The following is a 21,369-nucleotide window of genomic DNA, read 5'->3' as shown; positions in this document are numbered from 1 at the left end:
TCCCAAGAATGCCATGCTGAAGGCGTCTGCAGTGCTTCAGTTTGTTTTGGGGCACTGGGCTTTGTTTTTTTCATGAGCTGGAACACCAAAGCGAGCCAGTTCACAGCAGTCTTCCTACTGACTTCCTGACAGTGCTCCTTATTTTCTAATTTTTTGTGGGTTCCAAATTTTGATTATCTAGCCCACTGAAGGCAGAGAGGATTACTGATGCATACACAAAGTCATAAATGATGTCAATTATGGACAGGCTCTGACAGTGGTGGAATGTCTCATAAGTTAAAAAAATAAGAGTAATTACTTTGCTACTGTTATATAATCACTTCATCTTTTATGAATTTGTTCCTGTGCTATTTGGAGAACAGCAATCTTACCTTTAGGCTGCCTCTACATTTGGGAATTGACTTATTTGAGGTCCTAATATCATCTGTGTGTTCTGGGCAACCGAAATGAGTTTTTCATTAGCAAATATGAGAAGAGCACTTCAGTATCACTACAACTAAGCCTCTCACTCTTTCACTCACTTTTTTTTTTTTAACCTGTTTTTTGCCAGATACTGTGTTAGGATCTGGGGATACAGTGGTATGGTAGATTAAGGATGTTCACAAATTCTTTGAAACTTTTCTCATCAAGAGGTGGGATTTATGACACTCCCTTTGAATCTGGACAAGCTCTGTGACTGCTTTGATTAATGATATATAACACAAGTGACATTGGTACAATTTTGGGACCCAGGCCTTAAGAGACTGGTATCTTCTGTTTCTTGTTTCTTGGAACACTCCCTTTTGGAGCCCTGAGCAAACATATAAGAACTCTGACAAACTCAAGGCTGGCTGCCATGCCAATCGGAAGCCCAAGTAGAGAGGCTCTGTGTAGAAAGACGGGTTCCTGGCTGCTGTCCAGCTGTTCCAACATCCAGCTATTTGAGTTCTCCCAGCCATGAGCTCACAAGTCATGGATTAAAGACAATCCACCCTGGGCATACCCTGTCTGTATTTCTTTCTGTTTTTTCTTTTTTCCCTACCTGATTTTCTAACCCATAGATTCTATGATTCATGAAATATAATCATAATAAATTATTTTAATTCATTATGTTTTGGAGTAGTTTGCTGCATAGTGAGAGCTAATCAAAACAAGGAGAAATAAATCAGACTTGTCCTCACAGAATTTAAGAGTTAGCCATAAGGACAGTTCAGAGTTTATACAGACTATCAATCATCCCGCTCAACCTCTTGGTTTTGTAGCCTGTTAACAGTGCTGTCATGTGCTTAGTGCTTATTAAGTTTGGTCCCAACTCGAACTTTTCAACTAAGGTGATTCCACCAGAAGCAGGCACAAGAAGCTGCCACAACCATGCCCAGCAGTGTAACTGCAAAGTTTTAGATTTTCAAACTGTTCTTAAAACTTACTCTAAGTCACAAACATAAGTCAAATGCCTCTTGACAGACACATCCTTCTCATAGAAAGTGAACATTTCGCTTCTACTAAGGTGGGACCTGGGTGTCGATTAGCCTAAGGTGTGAGGCAGAGTGTACACCAATTTATTCATGAGGTACCCTAGTGAATTCAGGGTGGGAATAGCCTTCCATTAATTTGATTTTTAGCTCATGTTCACTTACTTTGTTTTTTCTCTTTTTAAATCAACCGAGCAAAGGTTCAAAAATTTAGGAAAAAGATAAGATTGGATTTTTACAGACTCTCAGGGAAACAGATCAGAAAGAAAAAACAAACACTTGAGATCTTTCCAAGGAAAGCTATAGAAGCTGTGTAGTCCAGAGGCTACAAACTCAAATGTCAGCAGGGCCAGGTAGGACATTAAAAGTGAGGGAAGAGAGCCGAGTGTCAGGGAAACGGTGACTGGTGAGCGAGAGAGGCATGTCATATTCATAGTCACAGTCCATCCAGAGGGGCAGCTGGCCCTCAGCTCTGGAACAGCGATGCCATGCCTATGGGCCCAGGGCTGTCAAACTTCATCAATTTTCTAGAGAAGGAAGACACTCCAGTTTTTATGTTAGATCCCTTAGTTTCTAAGTATTGGGCCAAACAAAATACATCTGTGGGCTGATATTAAGCAATCTCTGATGTAGACAACTTGATGTGGATTGATGGGGGGGGGGTGTCAGCCTCTCATGGCTACAAAACAGACAAATGAGTTTGGCCAGGCCTTGCTGTCAGCGGCTGCACCAACCCCGGTAGGATTTTCTTTTTTAAATGTACTTCTCCATTAGTAATGGTGAGTGAAATGTCTGCCTTTGCAAATTACTGCTGTCGTTTAGTTTAATGTACTCTTGTTTTTACATATTTATAAAAACCTTTTACATTATTAATAGTGATTAAATGCTTAGACACTGAAGATCAATAATGCTTCTGTTCACCTATTTACATTATTAAAAAGTAATAAGTCATACAGGGCACGTAGAAAATGTGGTTTACTTTGTAGTCATGTTTGGAGTTGACTGAAAAAAAGAAAGAGAAACTCAGGCTACAGGGTAAAATGTATTTAAGGAAAAAACAGTAAGTGAGTTGGGCTGGCTGGAGACTCAACAGTGGGCAAGTGGCATGTAACAGTGACATCACACCGTCACAGGGCACAGGAGGTACACATTCCATGTGCTCTCACCTGCCAGTACGGCCAGCTCAGAACAAGAAAGGCTAGTCTCACTTGGATGCACAAGGATGAACAGCTATTTAACCTTTATGTGTCCTTGCAACAGTTAGTCACCCATATGCCTCCATCTTTAGCTCCAAAGGCCTCTGATGGTGGCAACACTCAGCAGTAAGTCATCTGCGTGGGTCACATTTCGCCGGTAGCAAGTGAGCCCCTCAGCAATGATTTCTTTATCTGCCTACCCAGCTCTCACTCAATTATGTGGCAAAAGCAAAAAAGCAGAATGGATCCCCTGATTACAGTACCTAAGTATTCTAGATCTGTCTGAGGAGAACAACCCCACAGTCAGAGATGTCTAAGGGCCATAAGTCTTTTCAGAGTCAGCTAGCCCAGCTTTCTAAGAAGCCAAAGTGCCCAGCATAGTGGTTTAGAGGTCAGGCTCTCAGAATTAGTTGGCTTGGGTTCAAATCCTAGGTCTGACACTCATAGGCTGTGACCTTGGGCAAGTGACTTACTTGACATCTCAGTTCTTGTTGTCTCACTTGAAAAGTGGAGATCATACAAGTGCCTACCATACAGGGTTTTGGTAAGGATTAAATGAGATAACCCATGTAAAGGCTTAGTACAAGACCTGACACTTAAGAAGTGCTTAGTAATAATTTACATGTAGCAAAAGTCCCATTTTAGCAGTTGTTCAAATGTGTTCTTCTACCAAGTTCATTAGCACTGGCTTGGAGTTCATAAATAATATCATTGAAATGTGATAAAATGAACTGGATTTTAAAATATATTTAAAATACACTTGGTTTCAAAGTGTCCTGTGTTGACCCAGATGTCATTTATCCAGTATAAGTTAGATCTAAGTCACTAGGCTTATTTAAGGACCAGTTGAAATGGGGCAGCAGTGGTGTAACAGAAAGGTTACAAGAGTTGCTACGATATAAATTTGCTGGCTGTGTGCTGTTGGGCCACTTATTTAATCTCCCTGAACCTCAGTTTCCTCATGTATAAAATGCATCAAGACTAATACCTACTTAATGAGGATATGGTGAGAATAAAATGAATAATGTATGTTTGAGAGGTTCGCAAATGAAAAAGTACTATACAGATGTAAGAGCTGGTAACTATTATTATTTATACTCTATGTGATCAGAGTTGGATTGATTTTACCCAGAGATACCCTGAATAACATTGCATGTGTTGATTTTTCAGAGGAAATATACTTAGACTGCTTGTCCCCACCTACTTCCCTTGGAAAAGGCCTGCACCTTTTCTGACAGGTTAGAGATGTCTGTCAGAGCTGAGACCACTGGATGAAGGAGGTCGTCGTTCGGAATTCAAATGTGACTCGCAGAGTCAAATGATAACTTGGAGCCTTTTACAAAAGAATGAGGAAAACTCAATCAAACCCGGAGGAGGAGAAGGGCATTAAGCACCACAAGTAATAGGTTTGTTCTCTCTGTGAGCGGCTGGCAAGCGCTGCTGGAGCATGAAGCTGAACCGCAGGGGCTGAAGTTTCTCTCCACTTTTCTAAGTTTATTGCTCAAACGCCCTCCTCTGGGTCACAGTGACTTGTCTCCCATCTCTCTTAGGTCCTGACTTTCTCCCTTTCCTTGAGTTCAGTAAGTCAGTTAATACATATCTCCATGTCACGGAGGTTGGTGTTTCATTTATTTATTTCTTTCCTTTGGGACAGACTTTTCCTTAAGCAAGAAGAATGCTTTTTGTTTCCTTTGTTCCTCTGCTGTGCAATAAATAAGTCTTCACTGTCTAAATAATTACTTTGACTGCAGCCCATTTGAAAGTTACTCCAAAGTTATTACTGAGCTGGGGGAAACACTTCAAAATGGGGATGACTGAGTCTCTTGGAAGAAGGCAAACTTTGACTAGATCCCCTGGCAGAAAAGGCCTTTCTTGTGATGCATTGGCATTTGGGTTTTGGGTTCTGTCAGAGACTTTAAATAGAACTTAAAAGAACTGCACAATAATAAAAATAAGGAAGTTTTAAGTTTAAATAACAGTTCTAGTATACAATCTGTGGGAAGGATGCTGAGGGTTTTAAATTTACATGAACATTTTCTTCCCTTTTTCCACTGTGTATAGGTCAAGACTGAGTTGTAGTTTCCTTAGACTGTCACGCATATCAATATAAACTTTTGGCCAAGTTTTTCTTGGGGACAGATAACACCTCCCAGGATGCAACTGAGTGGGTGGGATGTAGACAGGAGTTCCTGGACAAGTACCTTCAATGGTTTTCTTTTTTTTTTTTTTTTTAATTTCTGTTTGTAATCGTCTAGAAGCTAGTGAAATATTAGAAACAGTCAGAGTGAAGGAAAGAGTTTACTTCCATGGTTGGGGGAATTTGTTTTTCTGTTTTCCTCTGGTCCTCATTGTGTCCGAAGTGAGCCTACAGTTGCCACAGCCATCTTGCTACCAACCTGAGAATGAAGCTTATGATGAAGGTGATAGAATAGAGAAAAGGAAAGGACCTGGGGCTTTGCTGTCATTACTGAACCCTTACGTCGGCCAACCCTCAAGCCCCCCAACTGCTCGACTTTGTATTCTGTTTCATAAATAATATTTAAACATGTTTAATGGTAGCAAGAACAAAGAAGGACATTTTTAAAAGACCAGAAACGTTGACTTCAGTGATTTACTTACATCTAGTGCTAATTACGAAACTATCACTGCTGAAGGTGAAGCAGAGAATAACAATGAGCAAATTCATGTTATTATACTTCAAATGAGTAAGTTAATTTTAACAAATTTATTCCCTTAATGGGTTGGACTTTGGTTTCAGGTCTTTGGTGACAATTCATGCATTTGAGCTTTCCTAGAAGACAGATTTTCACAAGTCTGGCATTTCACTTTAGGATGTCAAACTTACCCAACTCTTTCATATGACACCATGAAATAAAACTTCAAATTAAGCTTTTGAAATTTAAGAATTTTTCAAGGGATCAATCCAGAAGCTCAACAATAAATTTGCAAATTATACTTCTGTTTTTGTCATTAAAAGCCCCATTTATACTTTACTACAAACAATATACATCGTGTGTGTGTTTATCTTCCTTTCACAGTTAAGGAAAAACATGACCACTGTTCATTAAGGAATAACAATAAATACATATATACCTGCTGTCAAATGAGATCTCTGGAGGAATGACATGAGTACTGTCCTTGCCAATGAGGAATTTGATTCGATCATAGAAGAGTCTTGAAGTGTGTTGTGAGAAGAGAGGTTGGCTTTGCTGAATGAGGTCAAGAGGATCGGGTGAGCCTTGACAGAGTGGACTTACATAACAGTTGCTTTGTTGACAACAGTCGGGGTCCACACAGTCAGTCAAACCATCTGAAAAAGAAAATTTTGAAATTTAGCTTCAAAAGAAACAATATAGCTTAAAATATGCACAAATGGAGAAGAATCTAGAATATAGCCAAAGGTAGCTGTCCATGTTTTGAGTTTAGAATCTAGTAAATTCACGTGTTTCTCATGAATTATCACTCACTCTGAGTTTATATGGCACAAGAGTGAAATTCAAACTATGTTGTTCATAAATCTCTCCTTCCTGAATCCTCCAGCATTTATGGGCTGGACTACACTGTTCAGCATTTGAAGAGAGTGTTCTGTTAGGTATCACTCTCTTGAAGTTTCCTCCTTCCTCAGCAAGACCATTCCTCCAGGATAGCAACTATTTCTTATAATTTTCTTGATTTTCTCACACCATGTACACTTATGAATATATAGTTAACAAATGCTTGCCAACCTGAATTTGTATTTTTAAATAATTCTCCCAATATACTCGTCTAGTCCTAATTCTCACAATAGAGGATGGTTCTTATGGTGACACTGTCTAAAGCAGGGCAGTGATTTTCAAATGTGTAGTCAGTTACCTGGGGAGCTTATTAATTCTTGAGTCCCACCTATTTCTTCAGAGCCCAAGATTATGCCATGCTTAATCTCACTGATTCTGAAGCATACTAAAGTTTCAGAACCACTTTTTTAGGAACCTGCAGAAGAACTAGAGCTTACTGGTTCCTAACAGCAGTTATTTGAAGTAAACACTAATAAACCTTCGGTATATAGTGATGAGTGGCTCTCTTTAATTTCCCAGACCTTCACCATTTACTCCAAACCCCTGAATCCACGGTTGTTCCAATAAATAAATCACATAAAAGCTTCATTCTTTGGTAGAAGAATGATGTGGGTGGGGGACAGGGGTTACAGGAGGAGGGGAGACTATTGAGAATCTAATACAGTTGTTCCTTAGTATCTGAGGGGGATCAGTTCCAGAACCCCTGAGGGTACCAAAATCCAAAGATGCTCAAGTCCCTTATATAAAATGGGACAGTATTTGCATATAACCTACGCATACCCTCCCATATACGTTGTCATCTCTAGATTACTTATAATACCTAACACAATGTAAATACCATGTAAATCGTTGTAAATATAATGTAAATGACATGTAAATAGTTGTGAGGTGTGTGTCAAATTCAAGTTTTGCTTTTGGGAACTTTCTAGAATTTTTTTCCAAATATTTTTATCCGTGGTTGGTTGGATCCAGGGATGCAGAACCCACAGATACAGAGAGCTGACTGCAGGTGCACAACACTGTGCTAGGTGCTTGGGGAAGAGGTGAAAAGACCCTTTTCCTGTTTTCAGGAGCTCAGAGCTTAGCAGGAGGAAGAGGGGGCATAAAACAGCTGACTCTTAGACCAGTTAAAAATGTAGTAAGTGTCATAGGAGTATTACATGAGAAGAGAAGGGGCTGGAGTGATTAACTGAGCATATGGAAACTTAATTCCACACCTAATAAGCTGAAAAAAATTAAAGTCCTAACACCAAGAGAGTAGGCGTTTGGAACAGTAGCCCTAGGGCACCCAGGAAATATTTTTCCCCACATGAGGTCCTTTCAAATTCCCTGCACTGTAGACACTACTTTGATTTAAAATGCAGTTTGCTGCTTTCTAGCCTACGCTGTTTGTTCAGTGTATTTTTGCCCCTGATTTTTACTTCTCTGTATACATATTTCTTTTTCACTGATGGATAACTTTTAAGTGTGGATTAGTTTCACTAAGAAGTTCCCTTCTGCTCCCCTTTCTCCCCTCATTCAGCAAATTATATTAACAGATTTTCTATAGATTTAGATGCCACTACCACCTCTCTCTCCAATACGTTGTTCTCAGCCTCCTATTAGCACATTATCACTTAACTCTACTAATTAAACATCTGGATGCACTGAAAAGCTGGCAAAAATATCAGTCTGATTAAAACAGTTTGATGTCTGGAATTGGTACATAGTATATTAAACAATGAAAAACTGCTTTTTGAATGGGCAGTCACCTTTATCTTCCAATTGGTAATAAATGCACTAGTAACAATGAGATTGGGCATTCACAGGTTTCAACCTGTCAACCACACAATTCTAACTTATTTTTGAAAAGGAATAGATTTTAAATAAATAGTCATGCCCAAATGATCTTCAAAACTGGACTCTAAAATGAAACACAGAGCCAATTCAAAATTGGGACTCACATTCTCATCTAGTTACGTGTTATAAATTCCAAGCTAATGTTTCAAATGCAATAATTGCCTATTATACAGGGCTGACCCTCTAAGGCCTCTGTTTTCTGAGAGAACAAACAGCAAGACTTCAGTTGAATCTAGAAAGGCTGCGGGAAAGCTGACCAATAATGGTATGCAACCCCCAAATTATAATTTGTAGGTAAGCCCAGTACATGGGCAAAGATCTACTTACCAATTATCACATTGGATAACACTCCATACAGTATGTCTAGACTGTTACAAAGAAGTGCAAATGACAGTCACACTGCATGTGTGGGTTTCTTTCTTTTTCTTTCTTTTTTTGTGGCTATTAATGGTTCTTTTATTGTTCTGAATTGGAAACTGTGGCACCCTCCTGACAGCTAGATTCAAGGTGTCAGATATGGACACATCAAAAGTTAACTTATTTTACTTTTAGGGCCTGCTCCAAAAAGAGGGAGGTTAAACTATCTTAAAGGACTAAACACAACATTCACTGATCCTAGCTTTGCCGAACAGTCAGGGCCTATGCCAGTTGGCTCAACTGGGGTTGAGGAAGATCAAGGAACACTGGTTTTCTTCTGGGCAAGATTGAGTCACTCACTATTAAACTTTTACCTCCTAGATGTTATGCCCTTGGTTGAAAGCAAGATTGGACAAGGGAATATGAACAATATAGGAAAAACCCCTATTTTCCTAATCCTTAAAATGAATTTACAAATACATATCCTTTTAGGGACAGCACCCATGTTATCACCTTGACAAAAATGGACAGCTAGGTCATGGTAGGCTATCCAAAAGGATTTGGAAACACATAAAGGTTAGCTAACATTTGTTGGGTATGGTGCTGGGTACCACTTCTACGTATTTCAATTAAATCCAGGCAACAACTCTGTTAGGCTCACATTCTCATCTCCATTTTACACATAAGGGAGGGGAGGCTCAATGTGGTTGCACAGTTGGAAGAAATATGGGAGTCATATTACCAGCCAGTGTTCTGACTACAAATCACACATTCCACACCTACATCTAAGCAGTATTGCTAGTACTACTGATGTAGGCTGTAAGTCCTCCAAGTGCCTGATTCATGTCTCATTTAGAACACATGAAGTGGTTAGGGTGAAAGATCAGACGACTTTGACTCTAATCTTGACTTTGCCACTATATAATCCTGGACAAATCACTGCAACTCCTGGATTCTCAGTCTCCTAATCTACTAGATGGAGATAATAAAAAGAACTACCCTACAGCATAGTTGTAAGGAACACATGCTGTACTAATCATAAAGAGCTGAGCACAATACTTAGGGTTTAGTAGCTAGCACTCTTGATAGATGTTAGTTATTACCATTAACCAAATTCTAGACTGTAGAGACTGCAAAGAGTCTAGGGATAGAATTCTAGGGGTACATACCAATGGTCTGCAGTGGCAGCTTAAAGTGTTCAGATTCACTTCTATTGACCTGCCTTATCACTGGCCAGAGGACAGTTAATTTCTATGTAGCCTAAGCAGTTCGTTGGAATGTTCATTTTGTGAACTCTGCTTGGTTAAGTTGTCAGAGAGGTAGGATCCTATGTGATTCTAAACAGACACTAATGCTACAGTAAATATTTATTCATAGATTTTCACAAATTCAGAATTTGTTATCATTTGGAAAGGGGCTGGATTGAAGCTTAACCTTTTCAGCATCTATAGAATAGAGGGTCTGCCAAGAAAATTAATAGTTGAAAAAGAAGTTGAAGGGCTGATCATTCAAGTGATTCAGTGAACAAAATCTCCTTAGGCATCGTAGAAACCCACAAACAATGGACTAATTATGAATCACTCATGCATTTTTACTAAAGCAGACCCCCTACTACGCACTCCTGTTGGCTTAGTTGTTGCTGTGTTATGCATTGAAAGTAACATGACTATGTTTTCTTTGGGAATAGTCTATAATTTTTTTTCTTTTCATTTATTCAGTCCGACTTTCACCCTAGTATTTTGCTGTATTAGTGAAAAGAAAGTGGGAGAGCTCAAGTGCATTTAGGATTGGACTTGCCCAAATCACTGTTACTGCTATAACCTACAGTCACTTTTCTACATGAGGAAAGTAAATTGTTTTTATGCCATTAATGTGCATGTCCTCCTCACCTGCCATCAACGGCTTCCCAAATCGCTCAGAGGAAAAGCCCATGTCCTGACAATGACTTTCTCACAGTCTGGTTCTAAACTGTCTCTCTCTTACCCCTCCGACTTTACTTACTTCCTATTATCCCACACCCCCTTCCTCCCAATTCCTATGCCTGGAATGTTCTCTCCACTATCAACATGGCTAACCCCTCACCTCCTTTAAGACTTTACTCAAATGCCACCTTCTCAGTGAAGCTTTTTTCTCTGACCACATTATTTAAAATTCCACCTCTGTCCCACCCTCCCGATTCCTTTTTTCCCTGCTTTAAAAAAAGTCTCCATCACACTTACCACCTTCTATCATACTATTTAAAATGGTTTTTTTTGTTTGTTTGTTTCTCACCTGCCTCTCACAACTAGAACATAAGACCCATGGAACAAGGATTTAGTCTTTTTTTATTCATTGCTATTTCCTCAATGACTAGCACAGTTCCTGGCTCGAAGGAAGCTTTCAATCAATATTTTTTGAATGAATAAATGGATGTCCTCAAAGTCCTTTTTCTATGACAATCACAAATTTACCTGGAGATTGATAAATGTTCAATTAGTGCCTTAAAATATATGTTACAGATTCTTCATTGATACCACACCTTAATTATCCACTTTATATTACTGTATTTCCAACACTATCTCATTCATTTTCATAACTGCAAAGTAGGAAGATGGCAGGTAATACTAGCCTTAGTTGATAGACATGTGACAGATCCAGTTAGAGAGTGGTTAACCAATTCTAGACTTTAAATTTTCCAACTTCCACTTATATCTAGTATCATTTGGCAGTTTAGGCTCTCATAACTCAGTGATGATCTTTTAACAAATGGGTTGCTTGGAAGTGAGGATGGTATGGCAGAAGAGAATATTTAGGAATATGCTTTCTGATGCCCGGTCTTTTGTCCCAGCTGAATCTTAAAAGTAAATGTGGAGAAGGGGTCTGGCTCTTAAACAGAGCAACTATTATCAATTCATTGCTCCTTCTATTTCATTTTCCTATTTATTAAAAACTGCAGCATGCTGGTGACATTCAGAACATGAGACTTATTGATCCATGAGCTTATATGTGTTCATAATTCATCCATGGTGCTGATTTCTAGATCTAGAAACACTATATCATAAAACAGGCTCACAAATAGCTGTTGTTCTTAATGAATGGTGACTTGTTATGAAGAATGATTCCTGGAAGATCATTCTCTTTTACGCAATTAACTTATTGATTTTACCAATGAATGTGAATATAGACCACTGGAAGAGTTTGTATAAGAGAAGCTTGGACAAATATGTGAGAAATATGTAAAAGATCACAGGGGAAAAGGCTGTTTTGATTAAATACTCTCATTCTATATCTTTTTAACCTCCTTGACAATCTTTCCACAATATCAGAAACCAAATAAAATGTAATCCCTGATAGCTGAAGATCTTATAAAATTCACAGTGTTCTGTATAATCTGGCCAGTGCCTACCTTTATATTTTCATCTCCCACCAATCTCTGCCTGACTCACTGTAGTCCAGCCACAATGACTTGCTTTTCACTTCCTAAAAGAGTCTAGTACATTTCCACCTCAGGGCATTTGCACACACTGTTTCCCTGACCTGTAACATTCTTCCCCTGACTCATAAGAGTCCTCTGTTGTCATACAGACTTGGTTAGGTCCCTCTCTAAACGTTTATAGCACTCTAATATTTTTATAGTACTCTTTACAATTGTGTATATATATATATAGTTATTTTTGTGGTTTCTTGTTTAGTACCCGCCTTCCTTCTTAGACCATAAACTCCATGAAGGCAGAAATTTGTCTGTCATTTTCTCCTCAGTGCCAAGCACAATAGTTGGCATAAAGCAGTAATGAATGAATGGAAAATTGGTACCTAGTATGAAATGTTTGGTTGAAAGGTAAACATTTGAGTCAAACATTTGGATTGGTGCTATCCAATAGAACTTTCTCCATTGATAGGAATGCTTTAGATATGCACTAAGACAGTAGTCACTAGCCTCATGTTGAGCACTTGCGCTGTGGCTACTGCAACTGAGAAGTGGAATTTTCAATGTTATTTAAATTATATTGAAATAGTCACTTGTGGCTAGTGTCTACCACATCAGACAGTGCAGATTTCGCTATTTATAGATGCTGGATGGTCTATAAACTTAGCCAAACAACATAAAGAAGTTTGAAATTTTTATGAAGTCCAATTTTATGAAGTTTGATTTATCATTTTTTTCCTATTATGGTTTCTTTCTCAGCTTTTATGTTTAAGAAGGCCTTTCCAATCTTATTTTTTAATTGAAGTATAGTTGATTAACAATGTTTCAGGTATACAGCAAAGTGATTCAGTTATATATATATATATATTTTTTCTTTTTCAGATTCTTTTCCATTATAGGTTATTACAAGATACTGAATATAGTTCCCTGTGCTATACAGTAGGTCCTTGTTGTTTATCTATTTTATACATAGTAGTGTATATCTGTTAATCTCAAATCTGTAATTTATCCCTCCTCCTAGTCCTTTCCAATCTTGAGATATGTCACCTATATTTTCTCCTAATTGTGTTTGAGTTTTCTTTAACCTTCAACTCAATCACCTAGAGTCTTTTTATTTATCTTATTCTTTTGGAATATGGTTTGAATTGAAAATCTTAAGTTTTTTTCTTAATAGTTGTCTCAGCACCACTTATTTCATAATGCTTAATTTCCCCACTGATTTTTGACACTGGTTTGATAATATACTAAATTTTTATTTGTCCTGGGGTGTGTCCCTAAGCTTTTATTCAGTTGTGTTGATCTATCTACTCTTACATCAGTACCACTTTGTTTTAATTATCATACTTTGAAAATATTCTTTAACATTTGATAGTTCTAGCTTTCTGTCACTATTGTTTGTTTTAGCTATTGTGATTCAGATAATATTATGTCTAAACATTTTTTCTTATGTCAATTCATATGTGCATATAATGTATGGTGAGTATATTTTCTAAACCCCAAATCAGGACACATGATTAACATATGAAAATGTGGTCACCATAAGGTTAAGTCTCTTCTTCCAAGTACAAAGCTGTGCATGTGGTAGGGGCTTGGTGACTAAAGGGATATATGAGGGCAAGACATTTGATAGATTTGTGATTTCTTTGGTAATTACTTATTATATATACAATGCAGAAGATAGTTTTCCTTTTTTTGCATGTTAAGAAAAAAATCTAAAGGGTATTTGCTTTCTGTTCTGTTTTCCCTGTTCAAGGAGCTCTTAGGTAGCTCCTAGACCTGTGTCACCCACATATTCAATGTAGCCCAATTAGTTACTAAGAGTCACAATGCATTGAATCAGAGTATAACTAAAGTCAAAGCTGGAGGAAGTAGCAGTAATACTAATGAGTATTCAAAGCTGATTAGAATGCCAAAAAAAAAAAAAATCCTGCCATTCTTTAAGTATCAGCAATAATACAGAGTAATCAGGTAGCAGCTACTTGAAGCAACTGCTTGAAAGTGATTGTTTTTTGGATTGGGAAGATTTCTGAAGAATTAACATTTTAAAAATTGGGACCACTTTTTTCCCCAAAGGTTCAATTGGCACTTTCTGATTTAATTAAAACGCACACTTACACCTGCACAAACAAGTATGCACACATTCATACTGATCATTAGTCATATTCAGTCATTCTGGATAGCTGGAAATGAATCCAGTCATTCTGGATAGCTGGAAAGCTAAGACCACCAAATGAAGGGTATTTAATGTATTTTTAGAGGTGTTATTTAAATGATATAAGTATAGATTTATTGTCCAAAATCTTAGTCATGGGGCTTTCAGAGGTTATTTAATCCATCTTTTCATCTCAAGGTAGAACTGAATATTTATTTGGCATCAATATCATCTTAATCCTACCAAAGGAAAAAAAAATGGTAATTGAATCTCTCAAGGAGCCTTCCCTTGCTACTCCCTAAAGAGAAACTCATAAAAATACACTAAACTCACATCAGGTCTTTGATTTTTGATTCCCACACAGATACACAGTTTTAAAGGAATGCTCATAGGTCAATACACACTCAGCAAAATCTTCTATATTCTTTGTATCTATATATACCACAAACATTGAAAACTGATAATCTATTATTTCATTAATACTTAACTGATCCATTCATTAAACATTTTTGGCTGCCTTGAGGTGACCCTGAGGCAATAAAAAATGCTTGATAATTAAATATTCAATTATTTTTTATCAAGCTATACTTTATTAAGGCAGGAAACTTATTTTGGCTCAACCCTGAGTCAGAAATTATAACTGCATAGGTTGTTAATGTATTTTCTGAGCATAACATTTCAATCAATATATCAACTGAGAAATCGCTGTTACTACCTCAAATCCTTTTTGGAATGAGGCATACCACCTAGGTTTACACCGTGGCTCTATCGTTTACTTTCTATATGATCTTGAACAACTTGTTTAATTTCTCTGTGCCTCAGTTTCCTTATTTGTAAAATAGTGTTAATAGTAGTTCCTACCTCATGAGAATTGAGTGAAATAATTTGCATAAAGGGCTCAGCACAATGCCTTGTACACAGTAAACCTTGAATACAAGTGAGCTAATGTTTTTTAAAATTGAAGTATAGTCAGTTACAATATGTCAATTTCTGGTATACAGCATATCTCAGTCATATATATACATATATATATTTGGTTTCACAAGTGAGCTAACATTATTAGTAATTATATTGGGCATCAAACAACGAACTCTGAGTCATATTTTAACATGTAACAAGAAAACAATATAGACAGGATATTACTAAGTGCTTGATTGTATGGTGCATATGATAAATACCATGGGAGATTGGGATGGTGGATGTCAGAGGTGTCATAGGAGATATGGCTTGAGTTGGGACTTAAATGATGGACAGAGAAAGATGAGTGTAGAGGAGAGGACATATCAGGTAAAGAGATAGATCATGAAAATGAAGTAAAGGAAGGAAGGTGAAGATAAGGCTTGACAGGCCATAAAAGTCAGGTAAATAGTTGATCAGTGTACCATTTAATTGAAAATCTCACTCTGGGCCTCCCAAACACAAATTTCAATTTAGATAGGAAGTAAACAGTCTCTTCAGAAAATGGTCTGTTATCCTAAGTTTATCGTGTGTGTGTGTGTGTGTGTGTGTGTGTGTGTGTGTGTGTGTTGGAGTGGCAGCGATTGGTGTAATTTATCATCTTTTAAGTAGTTCATATGAATTACCTTGTTTAATACTTAAAACAATTCTATTAGACAGCTATTATTATCATAAGTCCCATTTTAGAGATATGAAAATTAGAGCACAGAGATAGCAAGAAATTTTGCCAAATCAGACAGCTGGAAGTACATAGCAGAGCTGACATCTGAACTCAGAAATTCTAACTTCAAAGCCGTATGCTCTTAATCAGAAAGTTGCTTCCACTTAAAATTCATAAGGTCTTGTAACTTTTTAAAGTAAACTGTTAGCAAGAACAAGAAAAGAGGACACTCTTACACATGATTTGGTGCTTAAACTATGATTGCTACCTTATTGATTTAAGCCTGTCTGGATTCAAATGATAAAGTATGTAATTGTCTAAGCAGATACAGAAAACTTGAGGAATGAAATTTAATAATTTGCTTCATCTTAAGTTAATATATAGAAATTAGAGAGAATTTTTTTTTGGTCAATTTCATGTTTCCTCGAGTAGAAAGTAAAAGGAAAGTGAGGATTTGTTGTTTTAGGCTCATTCAGAGGTGATTTGGGCTGTTTTGAGGCCTGACTGTACAATGTATTAGATGCTTTTGTTTGCTTGACTAAAATAGAAGTGGTTACCCTGAGGCCTTGGAGCCACATATGGCTTTTTAAAACATGTGCAGCTCTTGAATTAAATATAAAAAATTCTACTGTGAATTATCTAGATGCTGTGTCCTTTGAAAGATATAGTGTTACTAAAAGGTAAAGACACAAGAGGGAGCTCTAAATAACTAAGAAGAAAGAAAACCACTTCACAGTGTGTACAGTGCAAGCTACACTAGCATCTGACAGTTTAGACAGTGGTACATTGATTTAATTTAGTATAACAAATGCCATTGATATGGTAGGTAGCGGGATTTTGCAATAATTAAGAAAACAGAAACTGAAGTCTTATAGCCCTGAATTGGAACCTTGGTTCTGTTATTTTCTAGCTAGGTGATCTCGGAAAAGTCATTTACCATCCTCCAAGCATTAGTTTCCCCATTTATACATGGGGAACATAGTATGTATACCTCATAGCATTATTGCGAGAATTAAGTGAGATACAATACATGTGAAGTGTTTGGAGTATTGCCTGGTTACAGTAAATATTCAATAAATTGAGATTTTAAAAAATAGGATGACCTTATATTGTTTATACTGAAGATTCCTAATATTCACTCTTGGCCAGATTGGTCATCACTGTGCTAGAGACTGGGCTATGCCTTTCTTAAATGAACATTTAATAAATGACTCACCTCCATCATTGTCCAAGTTATCTCCACAAAGCATTTCCATGACAATATTGCAGCCTGTCCCACTCCAACCCACCTGACACACACAGTGCCAACCATTTTGATCCAGGGTGCATCGCCCATTTCCAAAGCAGAGCCCTGGGCAGCCATCTGAAAGGACAGCAGAGAGTAATAATCACAGGGACGTCAGAATGGGATTGGCCAACAATGATATACCTGCCTATTGGGAAAATCGAATTATCTGGGCTCCATTCAGATGAGGTGTTGAATAAATGGAATAGGAGCTTGCTTGCTTACAACACCTTCCCAGCGAACTTGTTATCCCTCACTCTGCTGTGCTTTTCCTTAGAGAGCCAATTAAGCATTATTAATGCTAACCCCAATTCCCAACCTCTGATTCAGATAGGATAAAAACTATGATGGGGACAAGAAATGTTTTTTGTTTCTTTTCGAAAAAGGTTATCTCCTCATTTCAATCAAAACTGGATGGATGATACTGTATCTAGTTATGGCCAAAAAGTTGGGAAAAGACAGCAGTTTCTATGAAGAGATACCTCTGACTACTGTTACTCTGGGCTGATTTTTCCCTTGTGATGTGTTGCTTCAGGACTTAGGTATGTTGGTATGCAGTTCAGATTATACCATTATTTGTGCGTATGGTGCCTTAGAAATGCACTGCGGTTGCTTTACATTTATTCAGCTTTTCTCTTCAAGATTGTTATTGATCTGAGGGCTCAGGATGAATTTTTACTTATTTGGTATTTCTCTCAGAAGCTAGCATAATAGTATTCCTATAGTAAGTGCTCAACAAATGTTTATGGAATTAATGCATGTCAAACATAGACTTTCAGAATTCTAGAGAATAACTGGATAAATATAGTCAAGAGCAAATTGTTATGCTAAAATGACTTCTATCCATTGATAAACTGCAAACCCTGACCATGGTTTCTATTTAGACTTTCAATTTCTCAGTGGTGATCTGCTCTTTGTCCCAGTGGTTCAGAGATAGGCTATTCCAAAGGGCAATGTGCATGTGCCAAGTGCTCAGTGGGCAGATAAACAGAGACATCAATAATGGCATATAGCTTCTGGAAATTTCCCCAGTAGCAATACAGGCCCAGATCTGGATTTTACAGGAGATAGTCCAATCAATATTCTTTTCATTTTGTCTTTGAAAGAAAATTCCAGAAGTACAAAGAGCAAAAGAATATTTTTTTAATCTGTAGAAATAACCCAATGTTCCTTCCAAATGGTTTCCCAAGCAACTATCACCAGACCAAAGAAGAAAAAGTTTTAAAATAAGGTGACAGATGGCTGTTAAAAAACATGAAAAGGTTTATCTATCTATCTATCTATCTATCTATCTATCTATCTATCTATCTATCTTATTCCTCAAGAAATAGTATAGGATGAACATGTATCAGATTAAGAAAGAAATTTATTGAGCTCCATTCTCATGCATGTACAATGGATAAAGAGAAATTAGGGATAATTTGAGTGGGACATTTTCAACCTTCTGAGGCTGAGTTCATGAAAGGCATCAGGATATCTGATAGGACAACCCTCGTGGTCTCTGTCAAATGTGGATCCCTGGCAGGATGGATGATGAAGTACTTATAGGGGAATAATTCTTCTGCCCTTGTAAGGATACTGAACGTGGACTTAAAGTTATTTGGTTTTATTAAGGAAAAAGTTCAGCTGTCTATATAAACTTAGTTCATTTAATAATTACCTCTCTGTGTTATACACACACACACATACAACCAACATAAAGACAAGGGAAAATAATTCTTAAAACTGCTTATCAATCCATTAAACTCTATGACAAAAAAGTGACTCTTTGATGTTGGGAAAGCAAATTACCTTTCTGTCTACTATAGCACGAACCTGACAATAGTACACTTAAGTAAAATTGCCAAAAGACAAAAAACAAACAAACAAACAAACAAAAACCCCAAAGCCCCACCAACCCTTTCTTCCCCACATGCATATTTCCCATTTAAAATATTTTTGTTATAAAACTAGTGAGAAAAATCTTACCTCGGACAGCATCTAAGTAGTGAGCTGAAAAAGGGAAGAGGGGGAAGAATGATTGAATGAATTTTCTGGGCGACCGAAGCTCTACAACAAGTACTAATGGTTTACCGCCTGTTGCCTGGGGAGGAGAACAGCAAACTGTGAACTGCTGAAATGTCTGCAACTCAAAAGTGGGTACACTGGCCTGTGCAGTTTGTGAATAATATTTTCTGTGGGAAAGATATTAATGGCTTTTCTGCAAGAAACTCTATTAGGCTTCCGAAAAAAGTGTCATATTTCATTAAAAGTATAAGAACTGCATTTTTACATTTCAGTAATAACTTTCATGAAAGAGCAGTGGCTTGAACTTCTTATTAGTAATATCTTTAGAAGAGAGTTCTGGAGTAACCACCTTTGGTAATCATCACAATATTTAAATCCTCTTATGTGAAGGCAATAAACTTACTCTAGTGCAGGAATGTAATTACTTAAGCTGCATCTGAATCTCACCCCTCACCACCTTTTTAATGAATCTTAAATATTTTCCACAGTCACAGAACAAGACTTACTGTACCTTTAGTAGAGTAGTAATACAGTTTATTAAAATTATATGTTATATATATTATATATCTTATACATTACTTTGGCAGGTTCCAACCATTATAACAAAATACTTTCACCTAAAAATGAAAGCTGTAGCGCAGTCTACTGGGGAAAAAAAGCCCACAAACAGTGAATTGGGTATCCAGAGGCCCACACTTGTTTTTGCATTGTATGAATTTTCTGTGTGCTCATAGAATGCCACTGAAACAGTCCGTGACCCACTATAATTAGCTGAACAATGGGAATCATACTTGTCCCTCTGTATATGCAGAAAACCTCTATGGCAGACACATGTATGTGTCAAGGGCTTTTGATTTTTTTTTTTCAGAAAAATGAAGCATTTTATAATTGAAACTTTTGCTATTATTAGTGTTTTTTAGAATGTGAAGACTACATGATGGATTAATTATTACATAGGCTCTCACACCCACACACTGTTGTCCGTGGCAGCATCCTGAAAATTAGTGAAATTGGTGATGACGGATGAGACAGAGTGGATGCCTTGGTACAAACTCTCTATAGTACCCAATAAACAATTCAACACAGATGTTCTATTGGGGGTAGGTCAGGAGTGTCCTCCTCACACGCATCAAAGGCAGCCCTTATCGATATTGAATGGCCCCTGATAAAGGAGTTTCATTTAATGAAATCGCCTCTATGTGTTTTCAAGCAAAACAACCTATACTTTTCAAAAGGAAAAATGGGCAGTGAATGTTACCTTTATAACAAAAATACTTCTCTCACTAATTACACTTTATTCTAATGTATCATCTATAATTTGAGTAACTCAAAGCACTTGAAAGCAGAAAATATAAAGAATACTGAAGTGATGAGAAAGGAAACGACACAAGAAATAAGTAAGATATTATCAACAAGAGGAAACCTCCCAGTTAAGGGAACTTTCAAACTTACGGCCAACCCTCCTCCTGCTTCTCTCTTCCCACCTCAATTTCTACAAGAAGCCTGGGGGTTGACTTGCTGGACTGCTTTACTTATTCAATTTTAATCCAATTTACTTTGTTCAAAGTATGGTGGTACTTACCAATTGTGCAGTGGTCGCCCTCCCATCCAGGGCTGCATTCACATTTTCCATCTTTGCATTGGCCATGCTCAGCACAGTGAGAATGACAAGAGCGTTCTTCACATGTTGGTCCTACCCAACCTTCTTCGCATTGGCAAATTCCCCTTGAGCAGACTCCATGGCTACCACACTCCATGGTACAGAGCTCTGTGGGGAATTCAAAGAAGATATATTTACATATTTTATTACAACCAGAGTCTACTCTCTCAAAAAGACATTAGAATTACCAAAATCCCACTCTATACCTATATTTAAAATACAGAAACAAAATGTCACAAAGACCTCTAGCATCTGAGTGAATGTGCAAGGAACTCTGTTAAAAAAGGTAGTTATGTCTCTATGTATAAAATAAACTCTAAATCAAATTGATTTTGAGAAGTCTGCAAAATGATTACAGCATTCAAGACTTAGAAATGAAGTCAGTGCCAAACAAATGTCAAGTGGGTTTCACTAAAAATTCATTAAGATCACAGATAATGTTGCAGGGATTTTGTGATGCTATAAGAAATCACTGGGGAAAACACACACACACACATACACACACACACACACAGTAAAATAGTGCCCTAACTTCATTCAGGAAGACAGGTTTTAGAACGAGAAAGATAACTTTCTAATAAAACTCATAATATACCAGAGGTAAAGCTGCCAATGACAGTAATCAACTGGTTTCCCCGATCATACTAATAATATTTGCATTTCCTTTAAGCATTTAAAATGACTCTTGGTTGATTAAAATACACAGTCTTCTCATCTCAAAATGCCATTCAATGTTTAGCCAATATAATCAACGTGTATTACCAGCTCTGCCCAGTTTCCCTCTTCTGTCTCTTTGACTTTTTGTTGAGAAACATTGAATAGTAATAAAATCATGACAGTAGAG

At 37.2% G+C, this 21,369-nt stretch overlaps 1 protein-coding gene across 1 annotated transcript in view; it reads right to left on the bottom strand.

The window, feature by feature from the left end:
- Positions 1-21,369, bottom strand: part of TENM1 (teneurin transmembrane protein 1) — a 631,171-nt gene that overhangs the window by 128,303 nt on the left and 481,499 nt on the right. Inside the window, exons 14-17 of the mRNA XM_032474729.1 lie at positions 20,448-20,633; positions 18,827-18,850; positions 16,790-16,936; positions 5,741-5,957 (exon numbers count right to left, since the gene is read on the bottom strand). Of these exons, the coding sequence (XP_032330620.1) occupies positions 5,741-5,957; positions 16,790-16,936; positions 18,827-18,850; positions 20,448-20,633 (574 nt within the window). The remainder of the gene's footprint in view (positions 1-5,740; positions 5,958-16,789; positions 16,937-18,826; positions 18,851-20,447; positions 20,634-21,369) is intronic.

The sequence above is a fragment of the Camelus ferus genome, chromosome X, assembly GCF_009834535.1.
Source record: "Camelus ferus isolate YT-003-E chromosome X, BCGSAC_Cfer_1.0, whole genome shotgun sequence".
NCBI lineage: Eukaryota > Metazoa > Chordata > Mammalia > Artiodactyla > Camelidae > Camelus > Camelus ferus.
The sequence above is the reverse complement of the archived record's forward strand: the minus strand, read 5'-3'. Positions and strand labels throughout refer to the sequence as shown.